The 20,604-nt window shown below is 36.8% G+C and overlaps 1 protein-coding gene across 1 annotated transcript; it reads left to right on the top strand.

Moving 5' to 3' along the window:
• The first annotated feature begins 2,969 nt into the window (after positions 1-2,969).
• stx17 (syntaxin 17) lies at positions 2,970-20,352 on the top strand. The gene is made up of 8 exons (XM_067394979.1): positions 2,970-3,083; positions 5,129-5,321; positions 5,612-5,677; positions 9,752-9,953; positions 10,046-10,155; positions 10,244-10,294; positions 14,963-15,049; positions 17,744-20,352. Exons 2-8 carry the CDS (start codon positions 5,196-5,198, stop codon positions 17,978-17,980), a joined length of 879 nt encoding a protein of 292 aa, XP_067251080.1. The 5' UTR covers positions 2,970-3,083; positions 5,129-5,195; the 3' UTR covers positions 17,981-20,352.
• Positions 20,353-20,604: the final 252 nt, after the last annotated feature.

The raw sequence follows: 20,604 nt of genomic DNA, 5'->3' as shown, positions 1-20,604 counted from the left end.
AGCGGAATAGTGAGTCCGGCGCTCACACACACATGCAAATTGTCTCTAATGCCAAAGAGCACATTTGCATTAGCTGAGAACTATTTAAAGAAATAATAAATTAAATTAAATTAAAAGTGTATTAAATACAAGATTTGTCAGGTTATTTGTTGATGCTGCTTGATTCTAAAATGAAATGAAAAATATAATAAAGGTTTATTAAATACAAGATTACCTGACAAATCTTATATTTAACAACTTTTTATTTTATTTTATATATTTATTAAAACTGCTTGATGGAGATAACAAATATTAGAACAAGATAATCAAACACTTGACAAAAGCTCTAACTCAACCCCTAAATCTAATCTTAATATTGACCCATAATATTGACTCCAGCCTAAAAATTCATCCCCTGAAAAACCAGTTGACATTTCAGAAATTGCTGGTCAACATGAAAGACTTCCTAGTAGATGAAAAAGTGGGCAAAAGATCACGTGATCCCATAAATTTGCACTGAAAGAGAAACCTGAGCCATTTCTAAAAGTTGCAGATCACAGATACTTTGGAATGAACCCTTTTGGCTAGCATCCACCCAGAACACTAGCAACCATATCGCTACAAAAACACTAAACGCATTTTCTTCCGAAAATGTGAACATTTAGTTTTAATAGATTTCAAACAGACTAGTCCCATATTGTTTTGGTAAGAAGCATATGTGTAGGCTGCACTGCCCTGTTTGATCTGTGAGGGGTATTCCAGATTCTAATCTCATCTGAAATAATGTGGTCTGGCCTTTTGAGTTTTACCTAGGGTGATAGGGTTGAAGTGAAGATGATGGTGATATGATGAAGATTGGTCCCTACACAGACATGTGGTATTACCCCACTACAGCGGGACTCCCCCTCGGCCGGTAGGGGAGGGACAGTCTGGAGAGATGGAGACCGCTGCTTCTTGTCAGAAGTTAAGACTGATTCTCTGAACGTACTGCACACTGCCAGGTTGTTGGGTTCAGATTCTCCCCTCAAAAGCCCTTTTAGATTCCACCACAAACACTTTCAGTTTTTTCCATCCTCCCACTCCTTCTTTCTGCCTTTATGTATCTCACGCTCTCTTTTCTCTACGTCTCTGCTCAATCAGTGTTTTATCGATATTTAAGATCACACATTTTATATAGACACACACACTACTGTTCAAACATTTGTGGGATTAGTAATATCGTGATCCTTCAGAAATCATTCTAATATGCTGATTTTGCTGCTCAAGAAACATTTTTACCATTTTTTTCAGGATTCTTTGATGAACAAAAACGTTTAAATAACAGCTTTTATTTGAAATATAAAACTTTTTAAGATTAGTATTTAATGTATTTAATGTCACCTTTGAAATCTTATTGACCTCACCATTTTAAATGGTAGTGTATTTAAAGGGATAGTTCACCCAAAAATGAAATTTCTGTCATCATTTACTCCTCCTCAAGTTGTTCCAAACCTGTATAAATTTCGTTGTTCTGCTGAACACAAAGGAAGATATTTGGAAGAATGTTTGAAACCAAGCAGATCTCACCCCCCATTGACTACCAAAGCAGGAAAAAAAATATGGTAGTAAATGGGAGGGCAAGATCTGCTTGGTTACAAACACTCTTCCAAATATCTTCCTTTGTGTACAGCAGAACAAAGAAATTTATACAGGTTTGGAACAACTTGAGGGGGAGAATGTTGACAGAATGTTCATCTTTGGGTGAACTATCCCTTTAAGAAAATAAATGTATGATGCTGTGTGAGTTATGCATACATATAATACATAATATATAAAAATAATAATAAAAATAATATCACACACTTTTTTGTTGTAGATTTTTGTATTTATTATGATAGTAATCAGTCAATTGGAGAGCAGAGGAGTGATTATCAGTCATGTAGATATGGTGGTTTGTACCTGTAAAAGAGGCTTATGAAACTTGACTGCACTGTGGCTTTTCACGCTGGTTGGCTGGTTGAGTGGGTGATTTCTTTGTAGGTTCTTTATAAACTGAAATGGTGGTTACATCTCTCCATATGTCATTCTGTTTGTGTGCCTATGTGTGGCTGGAAAATAAACCCATAGAGTCTTTGGGAGTTACAGAAATAAAGATACCCAGAGAGAGAATGGGAGAGAGAGAAAGGGAGGGAGGGAGCACACAGTGGGCTTTGGTTGGATCTCAGTGCTCACATGTGGTTAATCCGTTGGTGTTCCCTAAAGCCGGAAACACTGATCGTTGGGGTGCTGAGGGAAGAGCAGGTGTGAGCCGTGTGTCTGAACCTTAATTATAAGGTCCTAATATATTTGCATACACAGGAAATAAAATACATAATTTTACTTTATTGCACATTTAATATGCATACTATGCTTAAAAGGCCTGGAGGTGTATTTGCAAAGTCCTGTGACTCTCCGTGATGCAATTCTGTAATCACTATCTAATCATGTTCTGATAACCTCCTCATTCCAAACCTCAAGACAAATTTGTTTTAGACTTTCTTTGCATATGGCAACAGTTACGTACTGTGCATTTTTACACAACTCATTGAATATATTGATTTGTAGGAAGATTTTTTTGGGCAGCTTAGAATCAGAAGGGCAGTATGTGAGATCTCCACACCTCTGACACTGGGTGAGAAGTATATATCTTTATAATGATTCCATAATTTTACCTAAAAAAATGTCTACATTTGACATTATTAAAATGTGACATATGTACAGTGATTTTATATCTATACATCTTATAAAATTAGACCTGAAATTTAAAGTTTAACTTGCAGTAGACACTGATGAAAAAGGGTAAAAGTCCAAATGTATTGAGTTTTGCTATTTAATTTGAAACAATTAGCATTTTTCGTAACTAAACATCACTTGTTTGTAAAGTGTTTTATCGTCAGGATGACAGTAAACATCTACTATTTTCCCAGCACGTTTACTCTTTTAAAACAGTATTAGTTCCGCATAGTCGGACACATTTTGTTGTAGCACACAGCACAAAGCGAAACCACTGTTTACAAAAACAAAGTTGATGACAGCGATTAAAATTACCGATAGCAGGAGATCGCTGTTTACCGTTTGCTCGACAGGTAAGGAAAGAGTTATGTGAAACTGCAGACGGCAGTTTCAGCATGTGTGGTTTACAATCAACGAGCTAAAAATGAAGTCTCTGTTGAGTGTAGCAAGCTAGCTGAACTTATACACATCTGTTTGCCCCAGGGATTTTATTATTATTGATTATTAAAGGTAAAATATTAAATATGAGCATTTAGTGGCGTTTTTGCCAGCTAACATTGATAGTTTAACTGCCAGACCTTGCTAGACGTGATGTCTTTGACAGCTGACATAATGTTGACATGTGACAGCTGCAGTTTAGAATCAAATGTACTGTGTTTTTACCATGTTTTCTACTCATATGACATGGTAGTAATGATAATGTTTTCGGACATATACCAAAAATCAGTACCATAGTATAGCCTGTATCAAAGTACCACAGTATTACCTTCTGATACTGTAACTGTACCACCACGATAACGACCAAGCACTTTCATTTTAATTTCTCATAGAGAAAAACATTTTAAAATAATCCCTCAATATTTACATTTCATCATGTGTTATCTTTAATAATATTTTTTATTAATAAATTTGGTAAGACTTTACAATTAGATTCCAATTATACTACATTAGTAAACATGAACTAACGATGAAAATTGCTTCTTTAAGCATTAATCTAAATGAATGTTTATTTCAATATTTACTATTACATTATTAAAATCAAAAGTTATATCTGTTAATATTATTTAAAAGGGAACTATTATGCAAAATTCGCTTTTATAAGGTGTTTGAACACAGATGTGTGTCCACAGTGTGTGTAAATAATCACCAGCCTATAATGGTAAAAATCCACCAACTCCTTTTTTATAATCACCATAAATCTGTTTACCATAAATTTCAAGTAAGAAATTCATTCTTATTTAAGCTACTAAAGTTATTTAATCAAGAGCAGTGAGTGATTTTCTGTTTTTCTTTTGTTGAGAGTATAGTTCCTAGCCATATCAGCCTAGAAAATCGCAACTTTTCATTTTCCGTCCGTCTTAGTACACGATGTACTAAGTTTTAAGTAGGAAAAATATCAAAACTCTTTGGTCATTTTTGAGCGAGATGCTAATGGTCTAATCAGATTCAATGAACTATGCTAAGCTATGCTAAAATTGGTACTGCCAAACCCAGAGATCGGCTGAATGGATTCGGAAACGGTAAAACTCAACTGTTTCACTCTAGGGCAGTTGAAAAATGAGCCTTTTTTCAAAAAAAGTGGAGTGTTCCTTTAATACACAGATCTAATATACACATGCGATTTCTTTCCCTGCTGTTTATGTTCACAGACATAACCAGCTGTGTATGTGTTTTTGACACAAATAAACATTTCATATATCAAATTTAAGTTTGCTACGTAATATGAATCAATTATCAATTTTCATAACTAAACATCACTTATTTGTATAGTGTTTTCTCATTAAGATGATAGTAAACCTCTACTATTTTCCCAGCACGTTTACTCTTTTAAAACAGAATCAGTTCTGTAGCGAAACCACTGTTTACAAAAACAAGCGTGAGCATGTGCCACGATAGAGATGATAATCAAAACCAAACAGATGTTTTGTTAGTTTTTGGCAGAGTACCTGATGCATGAGTTGTACAGGCTCCACCTACTTCTGGAAAGTGGGGTGGGGAGCAGCAGCTCATTTGCATTTAAAGATACAGGCATGAAAACAGAAGTGGTATAATACATTATATAATTAATGGTCTGGGGTATTTGAACTGAAACTTCACAGACACATTCTGGGGACACCTGAGACTTATATTACATCTTGTAAAAAGGGGCATAATAGGCCCCCTTTAATAGGCCTGAGTTTACATGAACCAGTAATGAACAGTTGCATTTTATTAACTAACGTTAACAAAGATGAATAAATATTGTAACAAATGGATTTCTCATTGTTTGTTAATGCATTAACGAATGTTAACTAATGGGACCTCATTGTAAAGTATTTCCATAATGTTTAATAAAAAAATGTAAATGTAATAATATTTAATTTTATACATAATAATAAAATATATGACTCTCTTTTAGACCAAGACTGAGTATGAATGGATGTGTTAAGCCTGTGACCTTATAAAAGAGGTCATAAGAGACAGTCATGATGGCGGAGGAAGCTGGTAAGCTTCCACTCCGGCGCCTGGAGCCCCCCATTCTCAAATTCATTAAAGTGGCCATCCCCACTGACCTGGAGAGACTGCACCAGCACCAACACAACATAGAAAAGGTACAATCACTCACACATGAACAGCGACAGCAAAGCGCAGCATATGGTCAACAGAGAGAGCCATGTGTCTGTGTGTGCGGTCACCATAGGGAGTCGAGTGCTGAAGATCTCATGGTGTATCTGAAATCACTCCCAGTCAATCTGCTTGAGCAACATACAATAGGATAAAAGGGCATTGGGTGGTCTTGCAAACCTAGATGATTGTGAAATATCAAGCTGTGATCATGAGGAAACTTTATTGAATGTCCATAAGTTGAAATTGTGAATTTAATTGAGCTTCCTTGTTGCAGTTTCAAAGAGGCAGACAGTGGGACAAACTGCACCAAGAGCACATCAACTCCAGCCGCACTGTCCAGGTACAACAAAATTGTAGCATAAGTGAAAAACTTGGGAAATTATGATGATTGATGGTGATAACTTTAGCGGTGTTTTGGTGTTGAATAACAACACTTCATACCTGAACATTAAAGCCTGAATATTTCATAAAATATCCAGTTTTCAATAATATGTGAACCTGGACCACAAAACCAGTCATATGGTTCAGAGAGATTTATACATAATCTGAAATCTGAATAAATAATCTTTCCATTGATGTATGGTTTGCTAGGATAGGACAATATTTGGAATCTGAGGGTGCAAAAAAATCAAAATATTGAGAAAATCTCCTTTAAAGTTGTCCAAATGAAGTCCTTAGCAATGCATATCCGCTCACAAAAATAAATTTGTGATATATTTACGGTAGGAAATTTACAAAATATCTTCATGGAACATGATATTTACTTAATATCCTAATGATTTTTGGCATAAAAGAAAAATCGATAATTTTGACCCATACAATGTATTGTTGGCTATTGCTACAATTATACCCATGTGACTTATGACTGATTTTGTGGTCCAGGGTCAAATATACACAATGATAGTTACAATATAGTTCAAAAGTTTGAAGTCAGCAAGATAGTGAAGGCATTTATAATGTTACAAAAGATTACTATTTCAAATAAAATGCTGTTCTTTTAAACTTTCTAATCATCAAAGTATCCTGAAAAAATATGTATCACGGTTGTCACAAAAATATTATGCAACAACTGTTTCCAGCAGAATGTTTCTTGAGCAGCAAATCTGCATATTAGAATGATTTGTGATGACTGGAGTAATAATGCTGAAAATTCAGCTTTGCATCACCGAAATAAATTACATTGTAAAATATATTAAAATTGAAAACAGTGATACTATTATTATTGCAGAAAACACAATGTTTTTAAAAAAACCCTACCAACACAGTTGTGTATGCTCATTTTAACTATTTCCTTGGCCAGTAATTACTCTTGTGAGTGCAAATGATATGTAAAAATTCTTATGTTTCAGAAAGATGGATGGAAAAGTCATGGTCACAAAGTGTGGGACAAATACCATTAAGAGCATGGGTGAACTTGGCTATAGATTGTGTTTATTCATATGTGTTGTTTCAGTTCACACAAAATGTCTTTCCATTTTATTGTTGGTTTTGTTGATGTTCTCAGGGTAGTGAACTGGTTTGAAAACATTCCCATGTGCCGCAAGGCACTGTGGAATGTTGCTTGGACAAAACATTCTCAGTGATGTAACAGGCTGTTGCTATGGTTAAATTGTATAATAAATCTTCATATCATATGGGCATAGTTCAGCCAAAAATGAAAATTCTGTTATCTTTAACTCACCTTGTATGACTTTTTATTTCCATGGCACTCAAATGGAGATGTTAGGCAGGATTTCTGAGCTACAGTGGTTTTCAAACTTCTCATGCACTATATTCCAAGTCTTCTGAAATCAATAGATTTGTGTGAGATTGCATTCTGCTATAAATCAATTGGCTCCATCTAAAGATTAAAAAACAAAACAAAGTAATCTGTGCATCTAAACATGCCATCATCCTGTTCTGATACAGCTGTGAGTGTGTCTATATATATTAAGTAATGTTTAACTAAGGTCTCTAGTGTAAGGCATGGTGTATGTATGATGTCTTTTCTCTTCCTAATGGCCAGACAAGCATGTAACCTGTGTGTTAATGTCTCTGAGAGTCTGTCCGCATCTCTCTCGGGACAGTCCTTGGAGTGTGTTGTGTGCCGTGAGTGTGTGAGTGTGACCTTAGCACCCAGGTCTGGTCCCCCCAGAGATGCCAGAGAGCTTTCCTGTGTCCACCACTGCAGAGAGCGTGTGAGAGCCTGCAAGTGTTTCTGTGTCAGCGTGATGTGGACTACTGACAATAGACGGAAACAAGACAGACATTGTTAAAGTAGCTCCCAGGGGACAGAAAAAGAGAGCAAGAGAGGAAACACCCTTAAGATTGCTCTCATCACACACCTATCGAAGTTGGATTGAGAGAGAGAGAGTGTGTGTTGACCCAGATGAAGATTTATTTTGGCTGCCTTTGAGATCCTTAGTGTCTGCATCCTTTATTACAAAGCAAGCTGCATATGTTTGTAATGTTTTAGTGCTCTCTGTGAGTGAATCAGTTAAGAGGGATGATCCTGTGGATGATTATTCAAAGTGCGAAATGAGTGCAGTCAAGCGGAACACTTTGATTGGCCAGGTGTTAACTTTGACCTCTGTGTTCAATATGTATGAATTGATCTGTAATCCCTGCTAGATGTTTGCTTCTGGATGTGAGCCGACAGGACCTGACAAGGCATCAATTTATATATATATATATATATTATGGTTTTTGTCAAGATCTGGTTTGGAATTAACAAGAAAATAAGTCATTACAGGGTTCTCCCGCTTATAGAAAAATTGAATAAATTGAAAAAGAAGAAAACCCTTGCATCTTCTTTGTGGAAATACAGTATTAATTTCTTTCAATGTTTTTCTTTCTGCTGAATTATATTCCATTGGTTGGATTTTGCTGTTTGGGAGTGTATAATCAGTGTAAAGTATCAGTGTGTCTGTTGAGAGTCTGTTTGAGACTTTTTGCACTAACAAGTAAAATAATAATAATATTTAAAAAAAAAGAAATCTCGTAACAGCTGTAAAGTGAATGGGAAAGCGATGGGGTTGGTCAAGATGTGTGGGAACCCTGTGTTATAAATATTTTATATTTAATTTTAATTTTAACAACTCATTTTGCACACTCACACAAACATACTTAAAGGGTTAGTTCACCCAAAAATGAAAATTCTGTCATTAATAATGACGTTCCACAACCATAAGACCGTTCATCTCCAGAACCCAAATTGGTCCCACTTTATATTAAGTGGACTTAACTACTATGTACTTACATTTTAAATGAATGATTTGATACAATGCACTTATTGTGTACATACATGTTTTTACATTGTACTTATATTTTAAAAACACCTGCATGCAATTACATCTGTAATTAATTTCTGTAATTACATTTATAATTACACTGTTGACCCATCCCTTACACCTTACCCCTATCCTTAAACCTACCCATACAACCAAAGCTTTCCCTAACCTTACCCGTACCCCACCTCAATAGCAGCAAAAGTGTTTTGCAATTCAATATGAACCCAATAAGTACATTGTACTTATTTTTTGATGTAAGTACATAGTAGTTAAGGCCACTTAATATAAAGTGGGACCCAAATTAAGATATTTTTGATGCAATCCGAGAGCTGTCTGACTCCTCCATAAGCCTGGGACACACAAGTTTTTTGCCCCGATGCAGGCAACATGACGTGACAACACAGTCGGCTTTGATCAGTGCTTGTTCTTTGGCGTCAGTTTGGTGTGTCCCAACCCATAGACAGCAATTTAACCACCACTTTCGAGATCCAGAAAGGTACTAAAAACTTAAAATAGTCCACGTAACTGCAGTAGTTCAACCTTCATTTTATGAAGCGAGAAAAATACAATTTGTGTGCAAAACAAAACAAAAATAACGACTTTGTTCAACAATAACTTCTCTTCTGTGCCGTTTTCTTACACTGTTTACGTTCAGTGCTTCCAGGTGCTGTCACATGGACTATTTTAACAGTGGTTAAATTGCTTTCTATGGAGGAGTCAGACAGCTCTCGGATTTCATCAAAAATATCTTGAATTGTGTTCTGGAGATGAACGAAGGTCTTACGTGTTTGGAATGACATGAGGGTCAGTAATTAATGAACTAACCCTTTAAGCTTTGACTGAGAACTTAAAGTTGCCAAACTTAAAGTTGGCAGTGGATGAGAATGTATCTGATGAATGTGCATTTGGTTGTACTTGCATGGAGAGAAAGGTTTTCAGATCTTTGACAGTACTGAATCGGATAATAGGGTCTTTTTATACAGTGTTGAAATGTAACAATCATTCAGAATATATTCCAATTTGTTTTGTACCACATTTTTGTTGTTCCAAGTCAAGGTTGTATAGAAGGAACATACAACATAGAGGTTTTGAATGAAAATATGGATTCACTTATCACAAAGAATTTCTTTTTTTTCTCATTGCAGCAGTTGAGATCTAACCTGCGGGAGATGGAGAAATTGTGTGGGCGGGTCCGCAGCGCTGATGTCGAAGATCTGGAGAAACTTGTTCAGCCAATCAGAGATCGAGCCTCCGCTGCCATTCAAGAGTTCCTACAGATTAATTCGGATGCTATCAGTAGGCCTTGCCTTCACGAAACTATCGGCACTGCCTCGGATAAATTGCACAGTATGTGTTTCTTGGTGTGTCTGAGTTTTATGAAGTTAATCAAGATGTGATTTGATTTTTGCAAGTGTTTTCACTTTCATGTAATGGGTTAGGTGATGGTGATACAGATGTCCCCGGTTCCCCTGTCACTCAAGCACAGCTGCTCCTGCCTGAAATCCCTCCAGAACAGAACGCCGCTGAGTCCTGGGACACTTTAGCAAAGGTAACACAAACAAGCACTTACAAACGCATAAATATATTTGAATACAAAGACTTTAAGTGTTTGTGATTGTTGTGGTATGTTTGTTTAGGACCTACTGGAATTGAATGGTTTAGTACAAGAGTTCTCCACTATTGTTCATGTAAGTATCACGTCTACGAAAATTATTCATTCTTTGTTTTTTGGAAAGAAGGGAGGGAGAAGGAGTGAGGAAATATTTATGGTGTGTATGTGTGTTGATAAAAGGTGGTGACCAAAACCCTTAGGTTTGGCAGAGCTGTCAGGCAAATGGCTTTGTCTCCTGAGAGCCAACAAGGTGGTATTGATCCCATCAGTCTGTCTGTGTGTGTGTGTGTGATTGAGAAGACATACAGAGATTGGTGACAGTCTGTCAGCCATTAACTAACCAGTGAGGATTAATGAGAATCCATGCTCTATAACAGCCATTATTAGAACAATGTGCAATTGGAAACTGGGTGGAAGAGAGGAGAGATCATGTGTTTTCCTGGATGCGCAGACAGTGTTGTGATTCTAGGTCTGGTGCCGCGAGGGGGCAAAAGGGGACATTTTCTTTCTCAGATCTGATTTGTGCCCTTTCAGTTTCAATTTTGACCCTCCTCGCCATCAACAGAAAGTGATTTTAACCGACGGGGTCAACTACCTATCTATCTATCTATCTAGTCTGATTGTCCATCCATCCATCCATCCATCCATCCATCCATCCATCCATCCATCCATCCATCCATCCATCCATCCATCCATCCATCCATCCATCCATCCATCCATCCATCCATCCATCCATCCATCCATCCATCCATCCCTTCTATCTTAAGTCTGTTTAAAGTGACAAATCATGGACAATTAAATTGTATTACATATGTACTGTAATAATGTAATGCATGACTATAAAAATTAATGTTCTCATCACAATGAGAAATTAGATGTTTGGTGCAAAAAGCAATTTTTGACTTAGTGAACTTATGGGAAAAAAATCTTCAAAAATGACCCTTTTATTATCAGTTTATTGAGTATGTTTCCTGTCATCCCACTTCATGTGAATCGATCTACAAGCTCCTCCAAGCTTATGGATATAAAAATAAAATTTTAGTATCAGTAACAGTTGATAATGGCTGTCGCTAAACACTTCACACCCTGTTGGGGCACGATGATAGAATCTGGATGGTGGTAAGAATAATATGATGATAGCCAGGCTTATTAGCTCTTGCCTCTCTGTAGAGGACACCCACCATATCGTTTATTCCGTTAGCACTGGGCCAAAGATGAACCCAGGAGGTCTGCTTGTGTGACTGTGTGTTCTCTGGAGCATCCGTACAGCTTGTGAGCAGACGGTGCTGATTAACGTCTACTCCTGAGGGGAGGGAGGGAGAGAAAAAGAAAGCCATCAATAGCTTTCGTACACAGTCATTAGTGAGTGTCTTAAAATAGTCTGTTTACAGGGTTTGGTGGTAAGGTGTGCATGGATGACTAATGAATAAATGCTTATAGGATTTTGATTAGTGATGAGTGTTTTGGCTTGTCTATCCGTGATAAATCGCACCATTATTTCACCAACAGAAACAAAGTTTAATTGTATGTTTTTCCATCCATCCATCCATCCATCCATCCATCCATCCATCTATCTATCTATCTATCTATCTATCTATCTATCTATCTATCTATCTATCTATCTATCTATCTATCTATCTATCTATCTATCTATCTATCTATCTATCTATCTATCTATCTATCTATCTATCTATCTATCTATCTATCTATCTATCTATCTATCTATCTATCTATCTATAATATGATCTGGAATAATGGCATGCAGTGTGAAACATTACTGATTGGTTATAATTTTTATCCCATTCTAACTGATGCTTTCAAGATCTCACAATTTCGATAAAGCTATGTTATGCTATATGTTACCCAGCTAACTAAGATTTGGTGACATTTAAATCTGCAGAATTTACAGCAACAATGTCCAATACATCACAGAAAACCAAATGTTTTAAGGCTGCAAGGCATAAAAACACATATAGAACATCAACACATTGTGTGATTTAGTGTCAGCGCAGCACCGGTCCGATAGGGACAGTTCATCAACTGACCTGAAACACTCTAACACTGGCCCTGGTCCAGCAGGCCATCCTTATTGTTGAGTCCTGAGAAAGCACACTCAGACACATTTACATGCACACAAATTATTTCAAAAAGAAGAGGAAGAGGAACACTAACTTTACAGTCGCCATGAGCTGCAGAGAGCAATGCAAATACAGATTTCTTTTCACACAAACACATGCTACACAGGGGCAGGTGCCAGGCTCATGTAACTCTGTGCTGGAGAGTTAAAGAAGATTTTTCCAGCAGTCTCTATTGTGTGTGTGTGTGTGTGTGTCTATGTGCATGTGTGTGCAGTGATTACTTTGAGCTCACACTGATTTAGACAGAGAGACAGCTGCCACTCTTTGAATATTTCATAAGCTTCCGACAGACCACCCAGTTACCCCCGACAACCAGCCCCCTCCCATTCACCCTTCTGTCCCAGCACTCAAACCCCCAGCTACCCACTACCAAGATTACTGAGCATGTCTTTGTCTGCTTTACTATTACTATTTATGAGGTGTTTCTGTTTTGGATGGGATAGGATTTAGAATTTTTGTCATTAAATAATTGTAGACACATATATGGGCAGTTGATATGATGCCACTTTTCTGCAGTTTGACCTGCCATATAAAACTATTTTAAACAGCATTTTTCTCATTCTTGTACATTCTTAATAATTATATATTTATTTTTTATTTTCGGAACTACTTAGAATATTTATTCGTAAAAAAATGTATTTGTCATTAACAGGAAAAACCACTTGCAACACCTACAAATGTATATTTGTAATGTAATGTGTGTGTGTGTGTGTGTATATATATATAATATATATATATATATATATATACAACCCAAATGGAAATGTTGGGACATTTTTTAAATTTGAATAAAATGAAAACTAAAAGACTTTCAAATCACATGAGCCAATTTTTATTCACAGTAGAACATAGATAACATAACATATGTTTAAACAGAATGATATTACATTTTCATCCACTAAATGAGCTATTTTCAAAATTTGATGCCTGCTACAGGTATCAAAAAAGTTGGCACAGGGGCAACAAATGACTGAAAAAACAAGGAATGCTTTAAAAACAATGTTCCTCAACGTCAAATTGCAAAAGCTTTGCAAATATCATCATCTACAGTGATGAACATCATCAAAAGTGTCACAGAAACTGAAGAAATTTCTGTGCGTAAGGGACAAGGCCAAAGACCTTAATTGGATGTCCGTGGTCTTCGGGCCCTCAGATGACACTGCATCACTCATCGGCATGATTGTGTCATTGACATTAATAAATGGGCCCAGGAATACTTCCAGAAACCACTGTTGGTAAACACAATCCGCTGTGCCATCTGCAGATGCCAATTAAAGCTCTATCATGCAAAAAAGTAATCCATATGTGAACATGGTCCAGTAGCGCCTTCGTGTCCTGTGGGCCAAGGCTCATTTAAAATGGACTGTTTCAAAGTGGAAAAGTGTTCTATGTTCACACGAGTCCAAATTTGACATTCTTGTTGGAAATCATGGACGCCGTGCCCTCCGGGCTTAAGAGGAGGGAGACCTTCCAGTGTGTCATCAGCATTCAGTTCAAAAGCCAGCATCTCTGATGGTATGGGGGTGCATAAGTGGATAAGGCATGGGCAGCTTGCATGTTTTGGAAGGCACTATGAATGCTGAAAGGTTTATAGAGCAACATATGCTCTCCTCCAGACGATGTATGTTTCAGGGAAGGCCTTGTGTATTTCAGCAGGACAATGCAAAACCACATACTGCAGCTATTACAACAGCATGGCTTCGTCGTAGAAGAGTCCAGGTGCTGAATTGGCCTGCCTGCAGTCCAGATCTGTCACCTATAGAGAAAAATACATCAAAGATGACCACAAACTCTTCAGCAGCTGGAATCCTATATCAGGCAAGAATGGGACCAAATTTCAACACCAAAACTCGAGAAACCTCAATGCCCAGACGTCTTCACACTGTTTTGAAAAGAAGAGGAGATGCTACACCATGGTAAACATGCCACCATCCCAACTATTTTGAGACCTGTAGCAGGCATCAAATTTGAAATGAGCTCATTTTGTGCATAAAATTGTAAAATTTCTCCGTTTAAATATTTATGTTATCTATGTTCTATTTTGAATAAAATATTGGCTCATGTGATTTGAAAGTCTTTTTGTTTTAATTTCATTCAAATTTAAAAAAGTCCCAAAATTTCCAGAATTCGGGTTATATATATATAGTCCCCTTGAAATTATAAGGTTCTATCAGTTTTGAGATATTGAGCTTCAAAGTTTTTGCATTTCATTCGACTTTGTATATAGAACCTTTTTGTTTTCTAAATAAAAAGTCCCAAAATGTACACAACATTAAAAAAAATCACTTAATTTAAATAAGTAGTCACAGAATAGGAATATGCGAATAACTCAATTTTGACAAAAATGTCAGAACTTTATAATTCCAAGGGGACGAATATATACAAATGTATATTTTCTAATATATATATATATATATATATAAGTCACACTTTATTTTAAGGTGCCTGTACATTTAAGTACATGTATTTACTATAAGATTAGGGTTTTGTTTGGTTTAGGGTTAGTTGCATGTAATTATGCATAATTTATAGTTATTGCCAAAGTAACTACATGTAACATATGTAACTGACACAGTAAATATGTAACTTGCATTTTTCTGTCTTAGGCTCAGCAGGAGAAGATTGACAGCATTGAGGCGCATGTTAGCATAGCAGCTGCTAATGTGGAGGAGGGGACCCAGAGCCTTGGGAAGGTAAGGGGAGAGGGGACACTCCTGCTAGGGGATCGATTCCACTCTACCCCCCTGCTTCTCTCGGCCTACCCTGCCATCAGCCTATTGATCCACTTTAGAGCGCAAGGAAACCACAATTAAGAGAGAGAGAGGGGGAGAGAGAGGTGGCGATGGTGGCGGAAGGCATGGAGTGGAGAGGGATCGATGTGTGTTGGTCGGCCCCTCACAGGGAGTCGATGTGTGTGCGAGCGCATGGAAGTCTAAAGAGTGTAAAAGAGAGTCTATAAACAGCATTCAAGTTCCTGCTGGGGGTTCGATACATATATACACACATACACACAGTGCCAACTTTTGACAGAAAAAGCAAGGGAAGTGTGAAACATGGAGGCATGGGCCGTGTGTGTTTGCGTGTGAACGAGGGTTTGTATGTGTTTTATTGATCGAGTCTCAATTGAAATGTTTCTCTTTTTTGGAGTTGAGAGTTAATGCAGTTCTATTGAGCATTTTGTCTGATGCCCATGTAGAAAGTGGACCCACCTCTGTGACTGCTGAAAAGGACAGGGGGTGGTCAACACACATACACACTGCTAAAGGCATAGATATTCTGACACACACACACACACGTTTGTTTTTGTGAATTGTGGGGACATTCCATAGGCGTAATGGTTTTTATACTGTACAAACCATATTTTCTATCCCCCTACACTACCCCTACCCCTAAACCTAACCATCACAGGAAACTGTGCACACTTTTACTTTCTCACAAAAACTCATTCTGTATGATTTATAAGCCTTTTGAAAAATGGGGACATGGGGTAATGTCCTCATAAGTCACCCTTTTTACAAATTTGTGTCCTGATATGTCACAAAAACACACACAAGCGCACACACACACAGAGTAAGTCCTTAATGTGCTGGCTCAGGCGGATCCGAATAACAGGAGTTGCTTCCTCAATCTCTCTCTCTTCAAGCATAATTAACTGCTCGGTTAACCCTGCCTTGTGAAGATGATTAGATGACAGAGAACGAGAGCATGAGAAAGGGTGAAAGAGAGATGAGAAGAGAGGAAAGGTGGCATTTGATGGACGACCCTGCCTTTAAAGTTTACATATCTTCACTGAAATTAAATTGTGTGTGCGCACGCCGGGAGGCTTGTTTCGTTGTGCTAATTAAAGAATAATCTGGCTAAAGGAGTTTTTCTTTTTACCTCATATCAATTCATTTACCAGGTTGGGTTTGATCTGCACACGTCCAATTTCATCGTGGCTTTTTTTCAGATCTCTGATTAACATTGTGCGTGTGTTTACATACGACTGCATATGTTACTGTAGGGCTGGAAACTGGACATGAAAGACTTTATAATTGTTTGGTTATCAGAAAAACAGCACATGAAAAGTGTGTTAGTTCAAACACTGTTTTGGGATATTGATGCCGCCCAAATGATTCATTTCTCACCTGTCTGATTCTTTATTGCACATAGCATGTAGGTCAATGAGGCTCTTTTTTTCTTGTGGTTTATTCTGAAATATGTAAAAAAAAAAAATGCAGTTTATACACAAAATGACTTTAAAGTGTTAGTTCACCCAAAAATGAAAATTCTGTCATTAATTACTCACCCTCATGTCGTTTCACACCCGCAAGACCTTCGTTCATCTTCGGAACACAAATTAAGATATTTTTAATAAAATCCAATGGCTCAGTGAGGCCTGCATTGCCAGCAAGGCAATTATCACTTTCAATGCCCAGAAAGCTACTAAAGACGTATTTAAAACAGTTCCTGTGACTACAGTGGATCAACTTTAATGTTATGAAGCGACGAGAATACTTTTTGTGTGCCAAAAAAACAAAATAACGACTTTATGACAATATCTAGTGATGGGCGATTTCAAAACACTGCTTCATGAAGCTTTATGAATCTTTTGTTTCGAATCAGTGATTCGGAGCGCCAAAGTCACGTGATTTCAGTAATTGAGGCGTCGTTACGTGATAAGTGTTTCGAAATTTCAATGGCTCTCCACTGGGGGGCATGACATTGGCAGTTTGATACATGCTCCGAACCACTGATACAAAACAAAAGATTCATAAAGCTTTGAAGCATCATGAAGCAGTGTTTTGAAATCACCCATCACTAGATATCATCATAAAGTCGTTAATTAGTTTTTTTGCCGCACAAAAAGTATTCTTGTCGCTTCATAACATGAACCACTGTAGTCACATGAACTGTTTTAAATACGTCTGGGCATTTGAAAGTGTTAATTGTCTTGCTGGAAATAGAGGCCTCACTGAGCCATCGGATTTTATCAAAAATATCTTAATTTGTGTTCCGAAGATGAACGAAGATCTTAAGGGTGTGAAACAACACGAGGGTGAGTAATTAATGACTGAATTTTCATTTTTGGGTGAACTAACCCTTTAATACACCTCTTATACAATGTTTATTTATTAGTGAAAAATCTGGATGTTAATTGCCTTATTAAAAGATTAAATTATTTGTTTTTTATTATTATTTTTGTATATATATTTCTTAAAAACTGCTTGACTGCTTATTAAAATTAGAAAATTCATGTAGCGCAACAAACATGCAGACATATGTATAAAAATAATATAATATAATATGATATAAGATAATAATATGATATATATACTGATTTTTCCTTTATGTTGGTCACTTGACCCATGTATACGTTGTATATGTATTATGCTTTTTCTCCGCAGGCGGCCCGTTCGAAGCTGGCGGTTTTGCCCGTGGCGGGTGCGGTGGTGGGGGGAGTGCTAGGGGGGCCACTGGGACTCTTAGCGGGATTTAAAGTGGCGGGGGTCGTCGCTGCAGTGGGGGGTGGACTGCTTGGTTTCGCCGGGGGCAACATGATCCAACAAAAGAGGAAAGAAAGAATCGACCTACAGCTACAACAGCTTAAGGGCAACAACAAAAGTAAGAACGACACTCAGTGACACACTCAAGAACATTTGTTTTTGTTGAGGAGGCCACGAGACGGCGGAGTTGTCGACCCACGCTCCTTCTGAAATAAACACCAGACGTTCAACATACATGCATAAAACAACCACAACTGCAGAATAACTCCTACATGCAGTGCAAACTTGCACATGCAATGTGCTACACGAAGTGGACCTGCTAATTTTCCTTTTGCCTTAATCCATCATTCATTTCTATGCCAAAGCAAACAAGGCCTTTATCTGATCTGCTGACAAAACAGCTGATTGACCTTTGTAGCAGTAATGTGACTGTAGGTGTTAGAGGTGGTTAGAGATTTTAAGTAATAGGTGATTGTTGTGTAACGATGTGTTCTTTCACTATTGTACATCAAGATGTGTTATACATACTGAGGATTTGCAGTCGGTGACACAGTCCTGTTTACTACAGGTTTTGTTGTGCTTAATGTTACTGTTTATACCACACAATTGCATTATAAACCCTTAAAATGCCCCTGTTCTATGTTTTAACTATGATGGATTTCATTTTATTAATGGGTTATGAGTAGATATAAATGAAACTACTTTTATAAGGTTTGTATGTATCACAACACTCATTGGTATGAGAACGGAGGCAATGCGCAGTAGTGAGAAACTCATTACACTATAATAAACAATAGTTGTACATCAATATCAATGACAAATTATGAAATTAAAAGTAATATCTAGTTTTCGTAGCCTGTGGAGCTCCAAACCACGAATACTTATTTTGCCTTAACTAGTGATATTTTGATAAATGAAACATTTCAGATATCTAATAATGTCTCAGGTTGCTTACAGTTTCATTGAATTGTGATGACACTTAATAAGCCATTGTATTGGATAATCAATATACAAATTAGATGATTTGTTTAGATATTTGTAACACAGAAAAAAAATCTTACAGCCGACTTGTAACTATACATATTTATACAATAAGTTAAATTATAATTGAACATTGAAGAAGAGAATTTGCTTCTTGGGTAATTGTTTGTGAGCTGTAATGGTGGAAATACAAATGATTCTTCATGTATGATTTCTTTCTTAACAGTTAAAGGGATAGTTCACCCAAAAATGAAAATTCTGCCATTTACTCAGCCTCCGTTTGTTCCAAACCAGTATAAATAAAGGAAGATATTTTGTTTATAACCAAACAGTTGTGGTTACATTGACTTCCATAGTACACTGTAAAAAAAAAATCCCAGTACATTTTACGGTAAAAAAACGGCAGCTGTGGTTGCCAGAACTTTACCGTAAAAAATACAGTAGCAACGTAAAAAAAAAATAACGTATTTCATTAACTGATATAATGTTAATTTACCAACCTAATGAAGTACTAATATCTGTTTTGTACCTTTATAATACACTGACAGTCACCAAACACAGTGGTGATGAGAGTCACATGATGAATCAAAGTTCATCACAAATAGGTTTTCCACAAGCTGACGAGGACAATACTAATATATAGAAGGTGCACAAAGTGTCATTCACAAACACACTAAACACCATCATGGTAACATGCATGAAATTTTAAAAATGCAATAAACATTAATTTGTAGACATTAGATGTAACATAAAACCCTAATGCACATAGCTGATTAGAAAAAAATGAGAAAAACTAAGAAGAAACAGAGTTATTTCAACAAATATATATCAAATGTGAAGTGTCACGCAGGGAATTGTGAGAATGTCAATTTACGTTTTTTCACTGTAAATTTTTACAATGAATTGTTTTTTTTTCACTTCCAAAAACTGTGAATTTAACGATATTTTACCGTAAAATTACATTAAATGTACCGTTAGATCTATTACAGTTATTCACTGTATGCAGTACGGAAACTTTCTGTAAACCAATCGACAGTTTTTCACCGCAGCATTTTTACAGTCTTTTACTGTTAAAATCACGGTCATTTTTTACAGTGTATATTTTTTCTATACTATGGAAGTAAATGATGCCGCACAACTGTTTGGAACAAGTGGAGGGTGAGTAAATGATGACAGAATTTTCATTTTTGGGTCATCTATCCCTTTAATACATGTGATCGAGATACTTCTGATCAAAAACACTCAGGTTTAGATAAAACACCCTTCTAAACTGTGGCTGCTCGTGTATTTCATGTGTCTTTCTGTGTGCTGCTGGGGTGGCTCATAGATTTGGGTGAGGTTTCCCTGTAAGGCTTTGATAACACAAGCCTCTGAGAGGCAAATCTAATACTGAAATCAATGCACTGTGAGACCTCCTTCAGCACAAACAACATTCGAATGTTATTTGATTACTGCCCCAAAGGACCAGCAGAAAAGAACAATAGCCTTTTAAGGTTTATTGATCCTTATTTTAGTTTCAATTGTCAAAAGCAAAGAGGAAAATAAAATACTGTCTGTTGTCAAACACTCGTTCAGTCCTTTTGTGTTTGATGTGTAGTACTGACTGACTCATGCAAGATGATCTCAAGGAACCACAATGTGCACTTCCTCAAAGTTAAAAAGCATTCAGCACCATTGGAAAGCTCAAAAAGCTGCAGTTATTTAAAAATCAACTCCTCGTTTTTGAAAAACAATGTTGAATCTGATTGTTTTTGTCCTGACTTTGGAGCTGCTGCCCCCGG

The sequence above is a fragment of the Chanodichthys erythropterus genome, chromosome 2 (assembly GCF_024489055.1).
Source record: "Chanodichthys erythropterus isolate Z2021 chromosome 2, ASM2448905v1, whole genome shotgun sequence".
In the NCBI taxonomy this organism is placed as follows: Eukaryota; Metazoa; Chordata; class Actinopteri; order Cypriniformes; family Xenocyprididae; genus Chanodichthys; species Chanodichthys erythropterus.
Note: the sequence above shows the minus strand (reverse complement) of the source record. Positions and strands in the feature narration are given on the sequence as shown.